The sequence below is a fragment of the Erigeron canadensis genome, chromosome 8 (assembly GCF_010389155.1).
Source record: "Erigeron canadensis isolate Cc75 chromosome 8, C_canadensis_v1, whole genome shotgun sequence".
Classification (NCBI taxonomy): domain Eukaryota; kingdom Viridiplantae; phylum Streptophyta; class Magnoliopsida; order Asterales; family Asteraceae; genus Erigeron; species Erigeron canadensis.
The window spans coordinates 42623462-42644963 of NC_057768.1; the positions used below are offsets into that span (position 1 = coordinate 42623462).

A 21502-nucleotide genomic window follows, 5' to 3' on the forward strand; every position below is an offset into this window, starting at 1 on the left:
CACATCTGTCACCCAAATGAGATAATACAAGTCAACCTGTTATATACGGAGTATATTTTTTGTAAATATATGTAGGCCATAGGTATTAGAGTAAAATAAATAAAATAATATTTTTTTCCAATGAAGATCACCGTATATTATGAAAATTATCGTGTATCAATATAGGGAAAAGTTAAATTAGGGACTCCTTCTAGGCTTCTACCTCTTTCTCTGGCCACCACCACCATCATCTCTGACCACCCCAACCACGACATGATCATCTCCGACCACCACCATGATCCTCCGGCGACGGCGACCATCTCCGGCGAGACTTACACATGTGCAAGAACAACTTTTTTAGTAGGGCTTCACCCGTACCGTAGCAAACGGTCACCATCTCTTGAATCGTCACCCATCAAATCCATACGATTCCCATATGTGTCCTATGACGGTCAGTTTAGAATGGATAAGGGCCTTTGGCCCGTACCGTATCCATCTGAAAATGAACCTGATTCTCGCCGGAAAGTTAACTTTGTGTAAGTTAACTTACACATGTGTAAGTCTCGCCGGAGATGATCAGTGGTGATTAGATCTGATTAAAATGGACGGTCTAGATCGAGTCCCAAAAATAAGGAGTCCCTAATCTAACCCACCCCCATCAATATATATAATATATATATATATATATGAGAAAAGTAAGTATGATACCGTTATGCATCCAACTTGGGTGAAAAACTCCCCACATACTAATATTTTAATATTTTGAATAAATGTTTGGTCTCCGTGATTTTTATGTTCTAAAAAAAGGTATGTGAGGGATTTTTCACCCAACTTAGGTGCCTAACAGCCTTATATTCCTTTCCCAATATATATATATATGTGTGTGTGTGTGTGTGTGCGCGCGCGCGTGTTTTATGAATCTATTTTCATTAATTTTATCATGATTTAAGAGCAGTGGCGGCCCTGAGAATTTTAACACCCCAGCCGAACAAAGAAAATTATGTCCCTAATTTTAACCGAATTCAAATATATAAATAATTTTTTTTATAAACGATAATTAGCACTATAATAGAAAACTATGTATGCATAATAAAATCATAATTTTAGAATTACATACTATAATAGTTACTTATTTACCCGATGATCCGTGAAGCTCTCCTAGCATTCTTCATATCAAGTTGGTTAATTAGCTCTTCACAATTTATGTTCTCTATGTTTTTGTTATCAATAACTATCATGGCTAATCCACTAAGTCTTTCTTGAGACATTGTTGATCGAAAATAAGATTTCAATAACTTTTAACACATCTTTTAACATATTATACATATAAATTTCAAAAATTTATGCTCCTTTAAAATTTATGCCCCGGCCGAAAATCGGGTTTGCACACCCTTTAGACCTCCCCTATTAAGAGTAATGATCTATAAAAAGGGTAATGGTAACCCCGCCATTAACTACTTCATTATGATATTAATAGTAATAGAGATACATGTCATATCCAGACAAAATTTATAACATTCATATTTTATTTTAATATTTATTTTATAATAAAACGACATGAAAGTTGCCTCAGCGTATACAACCAAATTAACATACGTTATTTGGGTCCAACTAAGTAAAAAAAAAATGGCATGACAAAACTCGCATATATGGGAATCTAAACCTATCTGTGTTTGCCAAAGAATTCCAATTCTACCCCATATGATACCTCCCCTGCTCCCCACAGGCCCACAGTCGGCTAAAACAATGAGAGAATAAGGTGATTAAGGTCATTAATATTTTATTTAGAAAGACTAATCGAACCTCCCGTAGTCTTTCCCTTTCTTTAGATATTTTGTGATATTCGAACTTGAATTCTTTCATTTTAAAAATCAAGTCTCCCACTAAAAACAATGCAAAAACCAAAAACCCATAAACAATTAACAACCACTCCTAAAAGTTCCAAAACTCATGCGGTCCTCAAGAATAATATGCAAAACCACCCACCGGCAACTTAAATCAGCTCATAATAACCTATTTATCCATAATGTGACATGTATACGTGGACTCACTTAGTGATTGTGACGATGGGGTGTTCAGGCTATATTTACTGCACTCAAAACCTTGTACTATTTATGGCAATATGCCTCACACGTTACCAAAAGACCTACATGCCATTGGCACAAACCTCCATTAACTGCCTATTTCTAATAGCCATTGATGCCAAGTCAAGCCACCGACACAATCATATCATTTGGACACCCTCTATCTCATAGCCACGAAGTTAATTGTCTTAAGGCAACCCTCAGGCTCTCGCGTATTTATGTTTTTACCTTTATACTCGTAATATAGCAAATGCTTCTCACATTCATGGTACATGAATGTCCCGAATCTATTATCACATATATCTTTCATTCGATACAGAACTCGATTTATATTAATCAATACAAACGTACATTCTCGTGATTCAATTTACTGAAATACGGAGTAGTTTTCTATGACGTTTTTAAATCTTGTGAAACAAAAAAAAAAGTTATAATTAACGAAATGTAAAAAACTACAACTTATATTATTCAACCTCCTTTTGCACATCTTGTGTGTTTGTATGGATAGATTTTAGGGGTAACATATCCTATATAAGTACTCAACTTAGGTGTTATTAAGGTAAACTTTCAGAAAATAATTTTGTTAAATAACTTAGGTTTTTGTCTCTACTAATGTCTCAAGTTTAAATCTAAACATTAATTTTTAATCGCTAAATTTAAGGTGTCACCTTACAATTGTTGGTTTTCTTGAATGTCAAATATACTATACTAGTAAATTAAACCAACTACCTACCTCCAGATGGTCTAGTTGTATGGAGGTTTTTTTCCTCACAAGAGGTAAGAGATTTAAGTTGAGTATACTTGGGTGACCACATATATTTAATTTTCACCTATGATGAGATTTTTACTTATGATATGTCTGGGTGAGTTTACCTTTCCAAATCTCTAGGTGATAGAGGTTTCTCGTCAAGAAGTTTAAAGTGGAGATCCATTCGATGAAGTGGCTCTCTAACGCGTGCTTGATTAAAACAATGTAAACTAAACCTCCTGATATTTACGAGTAATTCATACCATTCAAAAAAGAAAAATTACACCAAATAATATTAAATTACTTCATCTCCAACTTATAAGATAGGAGTCTAAAACCCACACTGGCTCACAAATATTAGATTAGTTTGGTAATTTATCGCTAGATGCTATTAGTAGCATATTATTTTCTTAAAATTTTTGCTAGCAGTTGCTAAAACTTACTCGTAAAAGTTAGCAAATATAGAAGGTGATATTGGTACCATAATTTTTAATTAATCTACCACTAACATATTTTACTAACTTGTATAGCATGCTGCAATAATTGTACTATATGGTACATATATCAACTTTCATGGTACGAATACAACTTGGCAAATATGCAATTCTAGTTTCAAAGCAGACCAATCGGAAAAGTTAAAGAATCTATCAATCAATCACATGGACGGACACAATTACCCCACTATTCCCTAAAATTGATACCTTTAGTCAAAGGTTTCTTACCGTTTGATTTGCACAAACTCCCAAACCCATACCCACATGATCGACATCATCATCATCATCATTTTCCCCTCTTTTTTTTCTTCAAATTATTCCCTAACGGCTACCTGCAACCAAAACCCTTGTATCAAACCCTTTATTATATAACAAACCCACAAATCTTTCTTTCTTTCTTTCTTCACTCAATCATATGACTATGGATTCGCCACCACCACCGTACAGAACATCCCCATTATCGAACCCTAGAAGCCGAACCAAATCGGGTTCTCGTTTGGCTCGAACGAGTAGCCAAGATCCACCACCAACATTGTCTCTTGATCTAGTTTCTTACTCACCAAAAAACAGTGTTTCTCCAAAACCCCAAAACCCACTTTCATTACATGATTTGCTTCTTCTTTCCCCTTCCCCTGCTAAAAAATCAAGAACCCGACTTGACGGATTCGACGAGGGTTCTGACCCTCATGGCTCTCGTAGACGGTGCAAGAACCGGTTTGTAAATCTGGGTTCACCTCGAAATGTTAGGAGATCGAGGAGACGGATTGAACTAGAGATTCGAGAAGATAAAGAATTGGTTTTGGCTGATGATCTGGTTGGTGGTAATAATAAGGTTAAGAAAAGGAGACATAGTGGAAGATCGAAAAAGGATAAATCGAGTTCTTGTCATTCCATTCCTTCCCCAAGTAAGAAAGATTGAATCTTTTATTGGTTTTGATTTTGGGTTTTTTTGGTTTCTTGTTTATCTTGAATCTTTAATTTAATGTGTTGCGATTTTCAGAAGGTAGTGAGGATGAAGATTATGGGCAGAGTTTTGATCGAATCGGGTTACTGGTGAATGATCTAATAATGTGGAATGATGTTGCAAAATCCACACTTTGGTTCGGGTTTGGGTCACTGTGTTTCTTATCATCCTGTTTTACATCAGGCATTAGTTTTAGGTAAGTAATCTGCTTCTCCCCCTTGGGATTTCTTATGAAAATTCATGTTTATAGGCTTTTACAATGTGTTGATATTTGTTTTCAGCATGCTTTCTTTGATATCTCAATTGGGCCTTTTGTGTTTGGGTGTTTCATTTTTCTCCAATATGATTGCTCAAAGGTCAGAAAGATTGATTCCAACGAATCTGTTTAATTTTTGTTGGAAATTTTCAGTTTTTATTTAACTTGTTGATGTCACAAACTTACAGGAATGGCACTGAAAACAAGAGAGACATTAAACTTAAAGAAGATGACATTTTGAGAGCTGCAAGAGTAGTACTTCCTGCACTAAATTTTGCAATTTCAAAAGCTCGAGAGCTGTTTTCAGGAGATCCATCCATGACCCTTAAAGTAAATTCATGTTACTACTAAATCATTCACCTTAATCTACACTTCACATTACTTATATACCGTGGCGTGTATGAATTTCAGGTGGCACCGTTGTTACTTCTTGGATCCGATTATGGTCATATTGTAACATTCAAGAGGCTTTGCGCACTAGGTATGATAATTGCTAACTATAAATATGCGTTTTTGACCTGGACCGGATACAACACTTAAACTCATGTATCAATAGTGAGATCTTATGTTCTGTGTATGTTTATCTTGCAGTGTTCTTTATCGGCTTTACAGGCCCAAAACTGTACTCAATGTACTCAACTCAAATATGCAAGAAAGGTAAGATTAATCAGAACTAGCTGAACTGATGATGCTACTATATAGAAAGGAACTGCCAAAAGAGATTGTTTTATGATCCATAAATCAAAAGAACTGCATACTAACATCTAAATTTTACTTTAAACTGTCAGGTGAAAGTGTGAAAGCACGGATACTGGAAGCATGGGGAGGTTGTTCTCACAAGAAAATCGTTGCAGCATCAGTAGTCACGGCCTTTTGGAATCTGACTTCCATCAAAACGCGCATTTTTGCAGGTAGCTTCCTCAATACTAGGTTATTAAAGTTAGTTGATCCAACTAACTTTTAGTTTTTGAACTTATTGTTACTATAACTTATTTGACATTAAAACCCAAAATCAGTGTAATTGTTTGTTTGTGTTCAGCGTTCATATGCTTAGTGATCTTTCGGCGGTGTAAAGGACAGTTGCCATGGAAAGTCGAAGGAGAAGAGAAAGGTCAACAGTTGCCATCGAAAGTAGAAGGAGAAGAGAAAGGTCAATCACAAGAGAAGACGTTGACTTTGGTTGAAAGCACAACAGCTGACTAAAAAAGTTGTATTCCTATTCTGTATTCCATGTAAAATAAAACATATCTTATATCTTATATATAATAAAATAGATCGTTTTATATCTTTTTAATTCCGGAACAAAGGAATATATAGTGTTTGCCTGCAGTGTTCATACCCTCCCCTAAGTGATAACGGTTGTCTTTCAATAATTTTGATCATCAATTCTTCTAAAAGATTAGGTTTATGTTGCATTCAGATGATCTCTCACCTACGTTGGAGTTGGATGTAAGCCCAACTGTATGTATAACATGGAGTGATTGCTAACAGTTATTTAGGAGGGCTTGTTAACATTTTATCTGTGAAGTACTGCTTGGTAGTAAAATCAATGTTCCAATATGATAGTGTAGTCAACAGGCAAACTATTTGTTTTCACTTTTCAGCTTTCTATCTTACAGATTTTGTGCAAATATAATGGTGGTATTCTGGTGGAAGCCGAAGCAGCAAGGGCCACAGTGTTGTGACATCGGCCAACGGTCATGCAGTGTATGTAGAGGTGTTCGTGTTTGAAACATGAATTTGAAAGAGAACAGGGGTAAGTAGAGCACGGGCCTTTTCTGGCTTACTGAATAATATTTGGGGTAAAGAAGTGCTTAGAAAATAAGCCTCACTGGACTTTTAAGTTCCAAGCAAATATCCCCAAGTTTGTATCATCAATCTAATATAAGAAATAATATTGTATGTATTTGGTAGGCAAGTGCCTAAATGAGTACTAAACAGTCACATACGCAACACATGACTTTAAGTTGAATGCATCAAGGATTTAAAATAATAATCTGGCAATACATAACTAGATATGCAACAATTGGCTATCATAATAAGGAACCTATGACAAGATCCATGGGTACGATTTGTAAACATACATAGCGAATAGTAAACATGAAAGAAAAAGGAAAAGAAATATTATCAATGACAAATTTTGGCTCTCTAACTGCTTAGTTTAAAGCACTAACGATGTCAAAGACCAGCAATTTTGATGGCTATATTCTAATCAAAATAGCAAAACGGAGTTCACAACTCGCTACATTAATCCACCCCTCCACATGTTCTCCTTAGAACTCTAGTCTTAAGTTGCAAGGTGATAGATGAGAATGGAATCGTGTCCTCATGAACCTAAAAAAGGCCAAGTAGCAGAAAATAAGATATACTAATAGCAGCAGACACAAACATTAGATAGTACCACTATAAAGGAAATTCAATGGCTTTCAAAACTAACATGAATTCATCAGTCTTGAAAAAAATTTATAATTTCATTTTTCAGGAATGTGCTAAACATGTGCATCCCAATATTTGGCATAACTTTTGATGTTAAAGAAAGTGAATATCGCTTTCTAAGGTACCAGTATACAGCACACATCTAGAACGAGACACCGATAAACAAGGACAGAAGAAAAAATTTCTTAATCTTGTACTATAGCTGCAGTAGCCAAGCATACACAGTCAGGATTAACAGATCTTTGCCAACTTAAGCTTGCCTATTTCCTTATTGCCTGGGTAATTGACACCCAAGCAGACTCTTGCCATTCCTACTAATCAAAATCTTCTGAACAAAACAATTTTCAACTATCATCTGTTCCTAGATACTTTACTGAGTTCTGCCAGCTATCTACGAGAAGACATCGAAGCACTTTTTCCAACCAAAAAGTTAATAAAGATGACATTTTTCATTTAAAAGCAAGAGTACTAACTTCTCAGGCTCAAACAGATAGCTCAACCATGCAAAATATAGAACCACACTGGCTATATTGGATACTTTGTTACTTCTAATGTTTAAACTTGATACGGAGTTCATATCAACGTTAGTAGACACACCAAGTAGTCTGAGTTCTCCATGACACATAAACTAACTGAACCAATTATGTCCCATACAGCTTTATTACAATTGATACTAAAGAGAACATATTTGTATGGAAGAAATAATGTTATCAGATCCTCAAACAATGTCTGAAATAACTTAGCAAACTCGAAAACAACAAATGGTTAAATGCATCCATATCCGAAAACACCAAAAAAATTAACATGTTGGCATACACAGCTACTTCTACGGCTCAGCCACTCAACAGCCTCAGTAACTCGATACCACAATTCCATCAAAATTCCGTTGATAAAGAGCTAGTTAGCTACCTATATAAATAGAGATGATGGTGTCATGATGTAATCAACCAATTATAAAAAGCAAATTGCATGATTCTTCATTTCTTCTATGTTGATTTTTTTAGCTTATTGCTCTATTTAAATGATCCCATAAGTAATGTTTTTTTTTATGTTTAAAGTATCTTGTTGAATCATTCCATATTAGTCGATACCAATTTGTCTGGGACAGGATAATCCCTTTACTAAATCTCATATTCAGTTAGGGAATCTCTAAATAATCTCCAAGTGTTGGACCAGTTGTCTTTAATGAACTTTGGCATTCCTAATACATAGGTAAGAACATACTCACAACTCTGGTCCTAGTGACCCTCTGTACTTGAATTTATCAAATCATGTGGATAGGTCGATTACTAATTTTACATAAATCTGTAAGTATTGGAAATAGAATATTATACGAGATTCTTTATGTTTTAGTAGAGCAATGTGAACGAACTTAGTTGCTGTAAAAGCAATACCTTCAGTCTTATTCAAACTTTCTCATCTATGGTCAAAGCTCAATTCAACAACAAACAGCAAACCATACTCAGCTAATGCTTTTAAACTATATGAAAATAAGCCACGTCATGAATTTCTAACAACAAACTAGGGTAGTTAAGCGAAAGCACAAGTATCTCCTCGAACATCAAAAGGTCTTTGAATCCAATCTCATTTTCCTACCAAATATACTGGGGATTGTGTTCTGTTTCAATTGCATTTACCTTTAATAATATGAGTGGGCAAAACAACTTTGTGTTTTGTTAAAGTAAAGGACACGAATTTAGTGAGCACATGAGTTTCAAACATGCATACAAGATAAAAATCCCACATATAATATTACTGAGAAGATAAAGTTATACCAGTAACCAAATTTTAAAATTTTTAAAAGTTCACTATACACAAGCCTTCTCAGATGTAAAGATCAGGGGAGTAAGAAGCTTAACAACATTGTAGAGAAACAAAAAAGGGAACTTTCTAAGTAAATGTCAACGATGCATTTCTTCAAAAGAAGCTTATATTTTTTGAAGTTTGCAAGCTTAAAAAATACATGGAATAAAAATTTTTTCGACTGCAATTATACCACATCTGAAAAAGGGGACAAGTCTGTTACAAAAGTTGGTTATCTGATTTTTATTTTTATAGAAAATATTTCATTTGTGTTCTAAAACATATGCATACTAAGAAAACCCACATAAATACCTTAACCTTTACAATGAGTTAGAAAAAAGTGCAAGATGTATGAAAGGGATTATTGATTATATATATATATATATACCTTCAGGAAGGGAAGCGTAAATAGGGTGAGAAAGATGGAGCATAGAAGTCATCAAAGCAGAGGCAGTAACTGTATGAAATGGCAGCACCGTCTCCAAACAAGCACTCAGCTCAACTGGCCGCCTTCCACATAACAAACATTAATTCATAAAATGACTTTTCACATTTTTAAGATTTGTGATTGTGAGGGTTTGTTTTGTGCAATACCTGAAGATGCGAGGTCTTGTGGATGGCAAACGAAAGATGGGGGTTCTGGTCCCGGAGGATAGTCTGGCGGCGGCACTACGGACGGAAGTTGACCGTGTAAATGACCTAACGGCGGCGATGGCGGCACCGGACATTTTCTTTTTCTAAATGATGACTGATTTTTTTGGAATTGGATCGGCTGAAAGAGTGTATGAGTAATGAAGAATGTTAAACCCTTTTGTGCAAAAAAGTTACGGCACCGAGATGTATTCATTCATCATCATTTACTATGAACCCCCTACACTATTCACAATGTACATTATTAAGGAGTAAAGTTATTTACAGTATATTGTAAGTTGTAACTCCCAATCACCATGGCCTAATGAGTAATGAAGAAATGATGTCTTAGAATTTCATTGCGTAATATTTGAGTCAAAATCTTTATCCTTATCCAATAATTCGGATAACCTGGAAATGTTCATTAATCTATAACAACGGATAATTACGGAACGGTGAGATATTATAAACAGCATTTTGGATTACAATATGTAGGTGAGATATTATAAGCAGCATTTTGGATGACGAGCAACAGTACCTGCGCAATGCGGCGGTGAGATCGTGAGGGTGATAGGTCATAGGAGGTGATAAGTCATAGTGTGTGATAACCAAATGCCTTAGCCGTACGGGCTCCGTACTCGGATTTAAAAATTCGTCGAAAGTATATTGAATGATATCTTTAATGAAATAACATGAAATTTTAAGAACGTCCATACAATTTTTATAATTTATCGATATACGATTTTTGAGATAAAAGATTTTGAATAAATTAGATGAATAAGATGATTTATGAAAGATATATAAAAAAAACTGAGTGGTTGGGATTTAAAGGTATTATAATTAGGTAGAGATATTTAAATTAGTGAATAAAGAAAGAGAGTAATTTAGATAGTTTAAATCATTTTTTAAAATTTTAAAAAGAGACAAAATACTTTATATGATATAGATATAGATAATAAGTAGAGTCTTAAAAGACTTAAAAAAAGTTGCAATATAAGGCGTCATACACTTGTGTATAATTGTGTATTCCATACGATGAATCAAAATGTGATGTATGATCTCATGGACCACCTCACAAACATATTACATATAACTCACTCAATTTATTTTTAGCTGCAAAATAAAAATGTCAAACATCACTTTATCATCTCCTAAACAAAATGATATATGATATGTCACTCTCTCGCACTCTATATCACCACCTTCAACCACCAATTGACACCTAATTTGGAAATGGCAAATTAATAAAATTGCAATCTTAAAGATCGATCGAGAAGCTTATTCTTAAACACTTAATTGATACTCACTCAATTACGTACGTTACATCAGCTAGTGTAGTTATCAACAAAGTTTGTCAAATTAGTAGTCACTCTTAAACTTGTTTCCATCCCGAAAACTCTTTGATTCATCTTAACTAGTCTTTGTTCCATCTCCATATCCTCCATCACCTTTTGTAAGCTTCTATGAACATTTTCTTCCCCAAAATCGTCCATCCTGATTCCAATCCGCCATATGTTGACAATGTAATCACAGTTTACAAACTGATCGCCGGCAATTGGGTAGCACAACAAACTCACTTTGCTTTGTATAGCTTCAATAGTGGAGTTCCACCCACAGTGTGTTAGATAACACCCAACTGCTGCGTGTTGTAGCACTTTACTTTGCGGAGCCCATGAAACCACTCTTCCTCGATCCATCATTCTCTCCACATAACCTTTTGGGAGCCCGTCGCGCCATTTTGGGCCCAAAACCCAAATAAATGGATACTTGGTTGACTCCAAGGCTATAGCTAGATTTCTCACCTTTTCTTTGCCAATAGGGCTAACCCAAGTCCCAAAAGATATGTAGACCACGGACCGTTCACTCTGTTGATCAAGCCAATCCAAACAACTCGGCTCTTCTTCTGGGAAATGGGGATTTCCATATCTTGTATGTTGCGTTAGTGGTCCCACTGGAATTATAGTTGCGTTACTCGTGGAGTAGTAGTGTTTTTGAAGATTACTAATTAATTCAATCCGGTGTTCCTCCGGAAAGGTATTTACAAGGATGTGTGAAAGGCTTCTGGTCCGGGCCAATGTCCTTGTCCAAAACTTAAATCTTGACCTTCTTGATGCTAAATCTCCAATAAGCCATGGTAAATCTTGTGTGGTCAAAGGAGGTTGGTCATACCCCAAGTATATTGGGCCTTCATTTTGTGGGATACCTACAAGTTTTTTGAAACACATTAATTTTTTTCAAATATACAACCCATTCATGCATCCTTATAAAAATGTGTGTTGCAAACCATTTATATAGATCGTCAACAACTACATAAAAAGGGACGCCATGCTAGCTAGAGTTTTTATTTTTAAATTTATTAATATATATAAGAGTATATTTTTGTATGAAAACCGTGTTTAATTTCTAATATAAGATTACTGATAACATAGTAGTGACCAACTGGGTTTTTTTGTGTGTTTAGTTGAATATGATTCAATGTTTGAATCATGAAAAATATGAGTTTCAAAGTATTGCATTCAGGATATGAGAACATACAAAATATTTTACTCGTATATATCGATCTATCATCTATGCATAAAATGTTAGTCGTATCCCAAACCGTGCTATGAAAGTTTCTTTTCTATATATTATTTGATTGAAGATATATGTAAATACATAAAAAATAGTTTATATCTAGAAATTCTCATTTATCTAACTAGGCAAACTAGCTATGTATTAGCTATTACTCCACTATATATTATTGTTAGCAAAATCCTTTAAAGTTGAAATGAATGGTGAACTTCATAAAGAGACAAACATATGATGAATCCATCATGTCGATCGATCTACTCCTACTTATTTGTAGTACTTGTATTATATATGGTACTCATAGATACATAAAGAAGAAATTAGTACTTCAATATATAATTAAGTCAAGTAGTCAACCAACTTTATTTAGGTGGGTTGGTATCTTTTAAATCGACTATGTAGGCCTCGGAGGTGAGTTTTTCCCTCATCTCAAGATATTTTCTATGAGGAGGGGGTTAGAGGTCCAGCAAATCGCTGGTTAAAATTACCTTCAGCACGTCTTAATCGAAACTAACTTTAAAAAAAAATGTACATAGACATAGTAGTGTTACTTAAGTTACCAGTTTCGGAGATGATGCCGAGAGAGAACATTTCTGGGATGGCAGCAATGAGTTGATAAGCAACAAACATAACCGGCCAATATCCGACCACACGAACCCCACAATCATCGCCAACTTTTAGTGCCCACGAAGCCAATAAATCCATAACCATGAACGCAACTTCATCACTATTATTTATAAGCTTACGAACTAGGCGGTCCAAATGCATTGGCATGTTGTTCTCCATGGCAAACTCAACCGCGAAAAAATCACGTGGTGTTTCTTCGTCCAGGCCGTCAGGAATGGACATGCATGTGATGTTATGGGTTGTCTGAACAATGGTGTGGTGGATGAACTCCGGTGTTACGACCACCGGAGAGAGGCCGAGATGGCTCAAGGCTGAAGCCAGGTTAAGCATGGGCGTCACATGGCCTTGTGCTGGATAGGGAACCATAATCACTACTTTGTTTTTCATTATTGTTGAAATATTTATTGTTATATGGTTATGAATATGATCATGAAATGTGCATTAAATCTATTCAAAATAACTACATATATATATTAGGGAAGAGAACCTTTTTCATGTGAGAACATGTGTAAATTAATACTACTATGTAATAGACTAATATATAGTGCATGTGTTCACATATGTTGATCATGCATCTAGCTAATTTAATCCACAAAACAAACTAAAAGGAGATCGATTTCTTCTTAGTCATATGAAATTAATATAAGTTTACAATTACGTGTAAGACGTGTCGAAAAAGAAAGAAAAAAAAAAAAAGAAGGCATGCAAAACCGAATTCAACGTCACTATTTTTTTTTAATATAATGAATGACAAATTAAGAAGTTAGTCAATTATTTATTAAATTCGTATATAAATAAATAAATAAAAAAACACTACTTTTAACAAGCTAGCTAGCTAGCTATATACTCGTATAGATTAGTACGTATTAATAAAGTTGGATCCAAGTGGTACCAAACTACGCCAATATTTTAAACGAAAAGGAAAACACGAATTAAGCAAGTACATACGCATGCTTCCATGTTAATATATTTTGCACCTATATATATATATGACCGAATAATTCATGGCCAAATTAATATATTTTTGTCTATCTATTGCATTATTATATGTTTGTAACATGCACATGGGAAATTATAAGTCGTTCGTGGTAATAATTACCATATCTAAACTTGTACGCTTTATAATTTTTAAATTCAAATTTTACGAACTTTACTATAAATATTTTTATTTATGTTATATAATATTTGATGAAAGCTATATAAATTAATTGTATTTTAGATGTATGTTTCATTAATATAACTTTTATCCAACTATTATATATATAATAAAAATAAAAAAATTTATAGTCAAATTAAGTTTTTAAAAGTTTGACTTGGTAAAGTTCTTAAGTTTGACTTGGTAAAGTTTTTAAGTTTTTACAAACTTTTCATCAGTTTACAGTCGGACCAGCACGATCAGCTTGACTTCCAACAAACTTTTCCTAAGTTTAACTAATTCGTCATCCATCTGCACATAATAAGAGAGATGTTCAAGCAAATGCTGCCACTAGACCAGACCACACAAAACGAGCTAAAGAAATGTCTACAATAAACACAAGAACATAAATTTACCAATTCCGAGAATAAATCCTTATTAGGTGTCCCAATTCTGTGACCAACGGGAATGATCTCCCAAAGAGTTTTGCCCTTTAAAACACCCCCTTCATCATCCGAGAGGGATAGTTCATCAACGGACATGTTAAGCTGCTTGAGTACCTGTATCAACACATTGAAAAGAGTGTTTAAGGAACCAAAAGATGACCTCTTAGGCTCTTACAGAAATATCATGCGTATGCCACAAAAAACTTCAAAACAGAAGGTGAAACTTTACTAGCCTGAAGTGAAAACGATGGCATAAAAGGTTCTAAAAGGCATGCAAGAAGATAAACTACTCCAACAGAAGTTCTCATGACCATGGAACAAGAAAGGAGATCTTCCTTGTATAGCTTCCAGAATTGGCAGGCCTACATAAAAAATACAAAATCACATTTGTTGTGGATTGAAAAGGGTGAGGGTTGATGAATTTACCCCTTTTTCCTTTTGATGTGAGAAAATTAACTCTAGCCTAAATTAGTGGACTTACTTGTAGATAAGCATTTCCCTCGCCAGAAATACTCATTGTCTAACACCCCGACTACGGCAGAAAACTCGGGATGTAGGATAAAACACACGCGCACATGGATGTTACATAGGAATACTAAGTGAATGCATAGTTTAAGCATAAATAGTCGATTACATAGTCAGTTTAGTAAAAGAGAGGTCAACACACATAAGTTCAACATAGATATCCATATCAAGTAAGATAAGTTCCCACGCAGGGGAAACGGTTAGGCATATTGCCATCAATCATAAACAAAAGCGTGCAAACTCCAACCCTAAATCCTGAAGTCTGTTATGAGTCCCATGCTACCAATCCTAGCCACGATTTGCTTGATTACCTGAAAGGAATACTTAAACGTGTCAACACAAAGGTTGGTGAGTTCGTAGGTTTGAGTACATAAACAAGTTGTATAAATATGTTTTATGCCGTCAATCGAATTCGAGAATAAAGTTATATGTTGTGGCTAGAGACTAACTTTGCACACAAGTATGTGTATAATCATGCACTTACGGTACCTGGCTAGAATAGATCAATCGTGCACACACAGTTAACAATATGACCGGCAAGTATATATCAATCGAGCACTCACAGTCATCAACATGACCGGCTAATATGTATAAATCGTGCACTCACAGTCATCAACATGACCTGCAAGTATGTCACAAAGTAGTCAAACAGCCATAGAATAATAAAAGTAGATACGGCATATATAAAAGCATGTGTAGTATTCCTTTCACCCCAAAACATAAGTAAAGAAAAAGGGGCTACGAAGACTCACAGTGATCTGGTACAAACGTAGTTTACAAGCACAGAGAACAAGCACAGATATAAGTAGGATATATCTATTTGAATCCAAGTATGTCTTGATGTCAACCTAATCACAAGTCATTGAGCATAGATGAATACATGTATTAGTTCTTGTGATTAATTATTCACTGAGTTGTCCTTGATGAACTGATGATTTGGTCCCTTAAAGATCTTTGAACGTTTTGACTCAAAAGTGTTTGAATAAACTTTAAGTACATGAACTGGACTCGAACTGAACGTCTTGGAACTCACACATAAGTACTTATTGTGTTAATGAGTTGAACATGTCTTTAATAATGAATTTTAGCCTTAAGAACTCGTTTTAGTTGTTTATGGAACTCATACTTTAATGATCAAGATAGAACATATCCTTAATGTACTCAATTAGGGTTTGCATTATAATTGTTGTTCTAGATCGACTCATGAATTAGCTTGATGTTAATAAGTAGCCCTTAAAGTGTTTAATCGAATGATAATGATGTTTTGTACTTTGTTTGGTGTTAAATGATCAAGTATGGTGTGTTATAGAACATGTACATGTTGTTTTATGATTGCACGAAGTTGTTTTAGGGTTTTGGTTGCAAGATCGTCCCACTGGACATGTTCAGAATCGTCCTAGGGTTTCAGCTAGCCAAGATCGTCCTACTGCTAGCCAAGATCGTCCTACTGCTAGCCTCAAGAACGTCCTACTGACCAGCTTCAAGATCGCCCTAATGTTCTAAGCTAGGTCAAGATCGTCCCATCCTTCAACCTACAACAAGATCGTTTCAAGTGTTCAAGAGCTTAAGATCGTTTCACTACCATGGTTTAAGATCGTCTTAGGCTTTTATGACACAAGATCGTTCTAATATTCTATCATAAGAGCACGAGTACAAGATCATTCCTAGATCAAGAACGTGTGTTTGAGCTAAACCAATCCAAAGGATCAGTTACCCATTAAATGTACCAACACATCACAACATAAAACTAGTACATATATACATAATAACACTAACCATTAACACTTTTAACGATTTCAAGACCACCTATAACATGAACAAGGTGTGGCACATCAAGAACAAGTTTTCCCTTATTTTCAAAAATGGGTTTTATAGATTAAAACATGTTATGACCCAAATTTGTTCACAAAAAGATTACTAAACACATTTAGACACAAACCCATTAGCTATTAACACGTTTTTCATTCAAAAATTGGACCAAATCATCAAGAACATAAACTTAAAAAAGTACACTTTTAATTTGATCAAAAACTCAAAATTTGTTGTTGTTACCTGAAATTTGATGCTAGAAATATGTTTTGATTATCACAAGGAAGCTAAAAGTACAAATAATTATTGGTTTAACAACCCAAAATTAAGAGGTGATTTTTGTGTGTGAAAAAAAAAGAGGCTGCAAGTGTGTGTTTTAGAAAGAGAGAGAGAAGAAAGGTGGAGAAGAAGGTGAATAGGAGTTTCTCTCTCAAGGGTTTCCAATCTTTTCTTTATATACCTTTCTCATAATTAATGAACTCAATAAATACAAGGACCATTTGCGAACATTTCGGACTAGAACTTTTATGAACACAAACGTTTATGGGTCGAATTCTAGTATTTTATCGTATTAAATTATAAACTCGTCATTTAAATCAAGATTTAAGATCAAATGGGCCTTCATGTAAACACATAAATGAGGACTAAAATATACCTAGAATTTAAGTTAAATTGAGCCGTCTGATCGTTCTCATGGCGACAATACGATTCGAGGAATTTATTTAAAACATTTCTATAAAGGTTGTTACACATTGCAATTTTCAATCCTTGCTTTAGTTTCACCTGTATCAATTGCCGAACAGACATTTATATATTTTCTTATAAAATAGAGAAGTACAACAAAATGTTTATATATTCAACAGAATCACTTGCCTTCTCCATGGCCTCCACATATTGGTCAGCATAGTTACCAATCTTGTCTGCCAATCCTTTTGTCAAGGCGTGTGACTCTGCATCGGGAGCATCAGGAATTAAGGAATTGTATCCTAAACCCTTCCCTTTTACTGACTCTGTCAATGAATTTGAGATATCATAAGATGCAAATCAGAAGAAGACAATGACGCATTAAACAAGTGCTACTGTTGACAAAAGTTAAATTCCAACAGATCCATCTACAAACCTGGATCATGAGCAATAAAGCTCAAGACACGGTAGATGAAATTGCCTAAATTATTTTTCAATTCTTTCTTTAGCTTCATTTGCAAATCTGCCCATGTAAACAACGTGTCTGATACCTAGACATTAAGAAACATTGAGGTAACGAAGAAAAGAAAAATAAGAAACAATTGGAAATAACAGAGAACGAGGATATATCACATAAATGATCAAATATTAAACAAATTTCCTACCTCTGGTCTATTGGTTAACAAATAATATCTCCATACATCTACGAGAATCTCCGTCTCCTTGCATCAGTTCCAAAGACTCCGATACCCCTACTCTTTGAGAACTTGCCTATGCACATTATTAGAACCATAAATACTAGTAAGCACATGTATAACTAAGAAGCCAAAAGCCAAAAGATCTGAGGGACACTTCTAGAGCCAAAATAAATTCAACGGATATTGAACAAAACCTTATTCATAATTAAAGTATTCTGTAACACTGATTGTCTTCATCATAGTCCAACTCTTTGCAGTTCCAATAAGTGTAGAAGGAAACATTATCTGAAACATATCAATATTTAATCACTTAGCAAATATATGATCAAAACTGACACAGAAAGAATTATGATCCAAGTCAAGAAATTCATATGCATTTTACCCAGAAGATTGGGGCACATCATCGACACAAAGCTGCAACTATAAGTCTACCAAACATATGGCAAGCCTAAGTTGTGACATGATCAATGTTTCATATAAGCTGATTTTCCCTTCATGTGTATTTATGTATGTTTAACGTAACCAGAAGTTCTTATTCTTAATATATATTTGCTCTCTCAATTATTCTCTCATTCTCTTTGTGACTCGAAATTTTATATTAATTACAATCCCCCATTGATCCTATGGTATCAGAGCCCATTCTAAATCACCACACATGATCTGATGAATCATTGTTTCAAATCATTAGATGACTCTCCTATTGAGACACTCAAAGTGGATAAAACTACAAAAAGTTGATGTCAATTAAGTTATGTGGAATTCATTTCTCTTGCCCATTCCTGATTTCAAGAAAAAAACTAGAACTGAAAACGAAAACTTGTGCATGGAATCACTGTTAAAAGGCCCTAAATCTGAAAAGTTTTCCAAAACAGACATCATCTCATTCATTAAAATTACAATTAACGGGAACAATGACCCTGTCATCTCATGGATCATCAATAAAACCACAAACAACGTAAGTAACAGCCTAAATTTCAATCGTTCTACCACCAACACTTTAAAGGAGTTACATGTATTTATTTCTATTGATAATCTATGAATGTTGTTTAAGTTGTTACTCACACTCTATTAACTGTATTGATACCTATAAGTTGACGGTTCATGAAATTATCCGGTAACAATCTTCATTTTTTTTTCTTGGCATATTGATCATCTAAAGACCAGGAAATTTTGAGAGGAACTTTAGGCCAGATTGATCATTCATGGGTAGACAATGGACTTAATCAACAACATCCTTTTGATAATTATCCACTTTAGGAGTCCTGAGATGAGTCATAATCTAGACTTGAAACCAGGATTAGTCATACCAATTGTAACAATGCAAAAATCTAATTAGTAACTTGGAGAGAATGAGAGAACAATTGAGAGAGATTTTGTACGTGCACCTTAAAAAATTTTGGTTACCTCAATCAACATATATACATATATAGAGTATGAACGGGAAAGTTAAGATAGCATGGCACTTTATAAGCCGGATGCCTTTCTCAAAGCAGTAAAAATGTAAGTAACAATCAAAGTTGTTTTTCACGGGTTTTAGGTCCCAATTCCACAACGGTGTAAGAGGGAGGTTGAGATATCTTATCCCTACCTAAGGTAGAGAAACTGCTTCCATAGTTCCATGTTCTATTTAAGATAGAAAAAGACCTCTAGACTTTCTCAAAAGAGTCTCACTACCCATTAGTAGGGGTATGAATTGTCTACATCATAAATCACCCATACTCCACGCACTAGTGGGATTGGGTATTGTTGTAGAAAGGGGAAGGTAACTTCATAAACTAGTAGCATAGAACTTTCCAAAAGTTCAACTGATATTTTGTTGACTCAATTAAGTTAAGTGTATTTATAGAACTGATTTGATAATTCACATGTAGAGTAGGTATGGTGTATGATGTATGTGCTGGTAGACGTGTGCAACTTTGTAGCGATGATGAGTCCCAGTAATAAAATTTCATAACTACATCAGTATTTTCGTACATGACTTTTAGTATATATATTAGGGTATTGTGCACAGACAGGATACAAGTCATACAACTTATAAAAATAAAAAAATTAATTCACTTACAGTGTAAAATGGAACATTATCCTTGCCCATAAACTGATAAAGCTCCACATTTTCAGGATTCTTCCACCACGCCTCCCACTCAGGCGTGTAGCAACTTACATCCAATAAGGTTACCAAGATGCGGTACGTTATTCACGTACGGCAAGGCACTAGTAATAAGGATGTTTCGTTTTCCTGGAACCGGAAGTTTTGGCGTTTTCGGCCGATTATCGCCGTCTCCGGCGCTGGTTGTAACATCGCCCATCTGGTCGTTAGCGTTGAGATGTACAAAGTCGACGGAAGAAGGAGTGACGAAACTGGAGAATTGGTACGAAGGTTTTATTATTTTCTTCTTTTTTTTGAGGGAGGGTTTTTATTTATTAGATGGCTTTCTTTCGTTCTTTTATAACCTTGAAAGCATGCATTACTAATTATTATTACGAGCATGTAAAGTAATACACTAATACTTTCCATATAAAAAAGGGAAAACATCTTTAGCAAAAACAAATTTTTATAAATTAACCTTTTTAATTATTATTTTTTTTGGACAGCAACCTTTTCAATTTTTAAATGATACAAAATCTCCTTGATTTTCATGTTACTTAGCAGTATAGCTATCGTCAACAGCAAAGAATATAAGCCCTATTAAAAATACCCTTTAAATTCTCGATTAGTAAAATAAGTTAAAACGTATACCAAAATAAGTTATATATAAAAATTACATCATTTACAAAATCCTTATTATTACTACTCCATTATTTTCCCCCGTTATATGCGTGTAATAAGATAAATATATCAAGTTTTCGTAATAACATAATTTTTTTATAAACTAAAAGACAATTGTTCTATGATTTATCGACTAATCAAAGCTTTCAATTTATCAAAGTGACTTTTTCTTTTAATTTTGACTTTTGCTATTATTATAATTATAATTTTAAAAATATAAGCTTACAAAAATTTAATTATTAATCAACTTGGTATTAGCTCCCATCTTACACCCCAGCTGATCTCAGAGAGCTCTTTGGGATACACAAACAAACATGGATCTCTCCATCAAAATGAAAGCTCCTTAACCTTGTAACCCTTGCTTATTGTTGGGTTAAATGGAAATACCGAAACGATTGTATGTTCTCAGACAAGCATCCCTCGACTCTCTCCGCAACAAAGGAAATTAAAAACATAAGCTTCTTAGTGAATAGATCCGAAAAGTACCACGTAGAGTGGAAAAATTGGAGTAGTTTTAATGTTTAGCACCTCTGGACAAATGTCTCTTATACTTTTCTCTGTTTTTGTATCTATTTTTGTATCTGGACTTGTTCCCCTAGCAACTCGCTCTTTTGATTAATAAAAGTTTTTTGAATGTTAAAAAAAATGTGGTAGTTTAAAACTATAACTTCAAACGGACTTCAATTGGAGTATGTGGTTTAATCATAAATTGTTAAATTCAAACCACTAAAAAAATATATGAAACAAGATACCAATCAACATTAATATGGATGCAACTTGAAACCATTAAGTATTCTTGGCCAAAGCTAAAACCGGGCACCAGACCAAACATACTGATTCTTTGACAAC

At 34.4% G+C, this 21502-nt stretch overlaps 4 protein-coding genes across 5 annotated transcripts; 1 reads left to right on the top strand and 3 right to left on the bottom strand.

Annotated features, from left to right (window-relative positions):
- The first annotated feature begins 3471 nt into the window (after positions 1 to 3471).
- LOC122579571 (reticulon-like protein B17) lies at positions 3472 to 5812 on the top strand. The gene is made up of 8 exons (XM_043751760.1): positions 3472 to 4210; positions 4306 to 4465; positions 4551 to 4625; positions 4714 to 4855; positions 4937 to 5006; positions 5117 to 5182; positions 5314 to 5436; positions 5565 to 5812. The coding sequence occupies exons 1-8, from the start codon at positions 3721 to 3723 to the stop codon at positions 5726 to 5728; spliced, it is 1290 nt and encodes a 429-aa protein (XP_043607695.1). The 5' UTR covers positions 3472 to 3720; the 3' UTR covers positions 5729 to 5812.
- A 725-nt stretch (positions 5813 to 6537) lies between these two features.
- On the bottom strand, positions 6538 to 9589 carry LOC122579406 (protein NUCLEAR FUSION DEFECTIVE 6, mitochondrial-like). 2 transcript variants are annotated; one of them, XM_043751578.1, is made up of 3 exons: positions 9359 to 9589; positions 9153 to 9274; positions 6538 to 6859 (listed from the first exon to the last, which is right to left on the bottom strand). In XM_043751578.1, the coding sequence occupies exons 1-3, from the start codon at positions 9490 to 9492 to the stop codon at positions 6852 to 6854; spliced, it is 264 nt and encodes an 87-aa protein (XP_043607513.1). In that variant the 5' UTR covers positions 9493 to 9589; the 3' UTR covers positions 6538 to 6851. The 2 variants fall into 2 exon arrangements, with proteins under 2 accessions (XP_043607513.1, XP_043607512.1); XM_043751577.1 differs by lacking the exon at positions 6538 to 6859 and adding an exon at positions 7471 to 7870.
- A 1130-nt stretch (positions 9590 to 10719) lies between these two features.
- Positions 10720 to 12976, bottom strand: LOC122610913 (UDP-glycosyltransferase 82A1). The gene is made up of 2 exons (XM_043783867.1): positions 12523 to 12976; positions 10720 to 11597 (listed from the first exon to the last, which is right to left on the bottom strand). The coding sequence occupies exons 1-2, from the start codon at positions 12974 to 12976 to the stop codon at positions 10720 to 10722; spliced, it is 1332 nt and encodes a 443-aa protein (XP_043639802.1).
- A 988-nt stretch (positions 12977 to 13964) lies between these two features.
- On the bottom strand, positions 13965 to 20192 carry LOC122610915 (probable methionine--tRNA ligase). Its single transcript, XM_043783868.1, has 9 exons — positions 20089 to 20192; positions 19949 to 20042; positions 18109 to 18171; positions 17625 to 17739; positions 17378 to 17514; positions 15303 to 15317; positions 14404 to 14532; positions 14141 to 14284; positions 13965 to 14036 (listed from the first exon to the last, which is right to left on the bottom strand). Exons 1-9 carry the CDS (start codon positions 20190 to 20192, stop codon positions 13965 to 13967), a joined length of 873 nt encoding a protein of 290 aa, XP_043639803.1.
- Positions 20193 to 21502: the final 1310 nt, after the last annotated feature.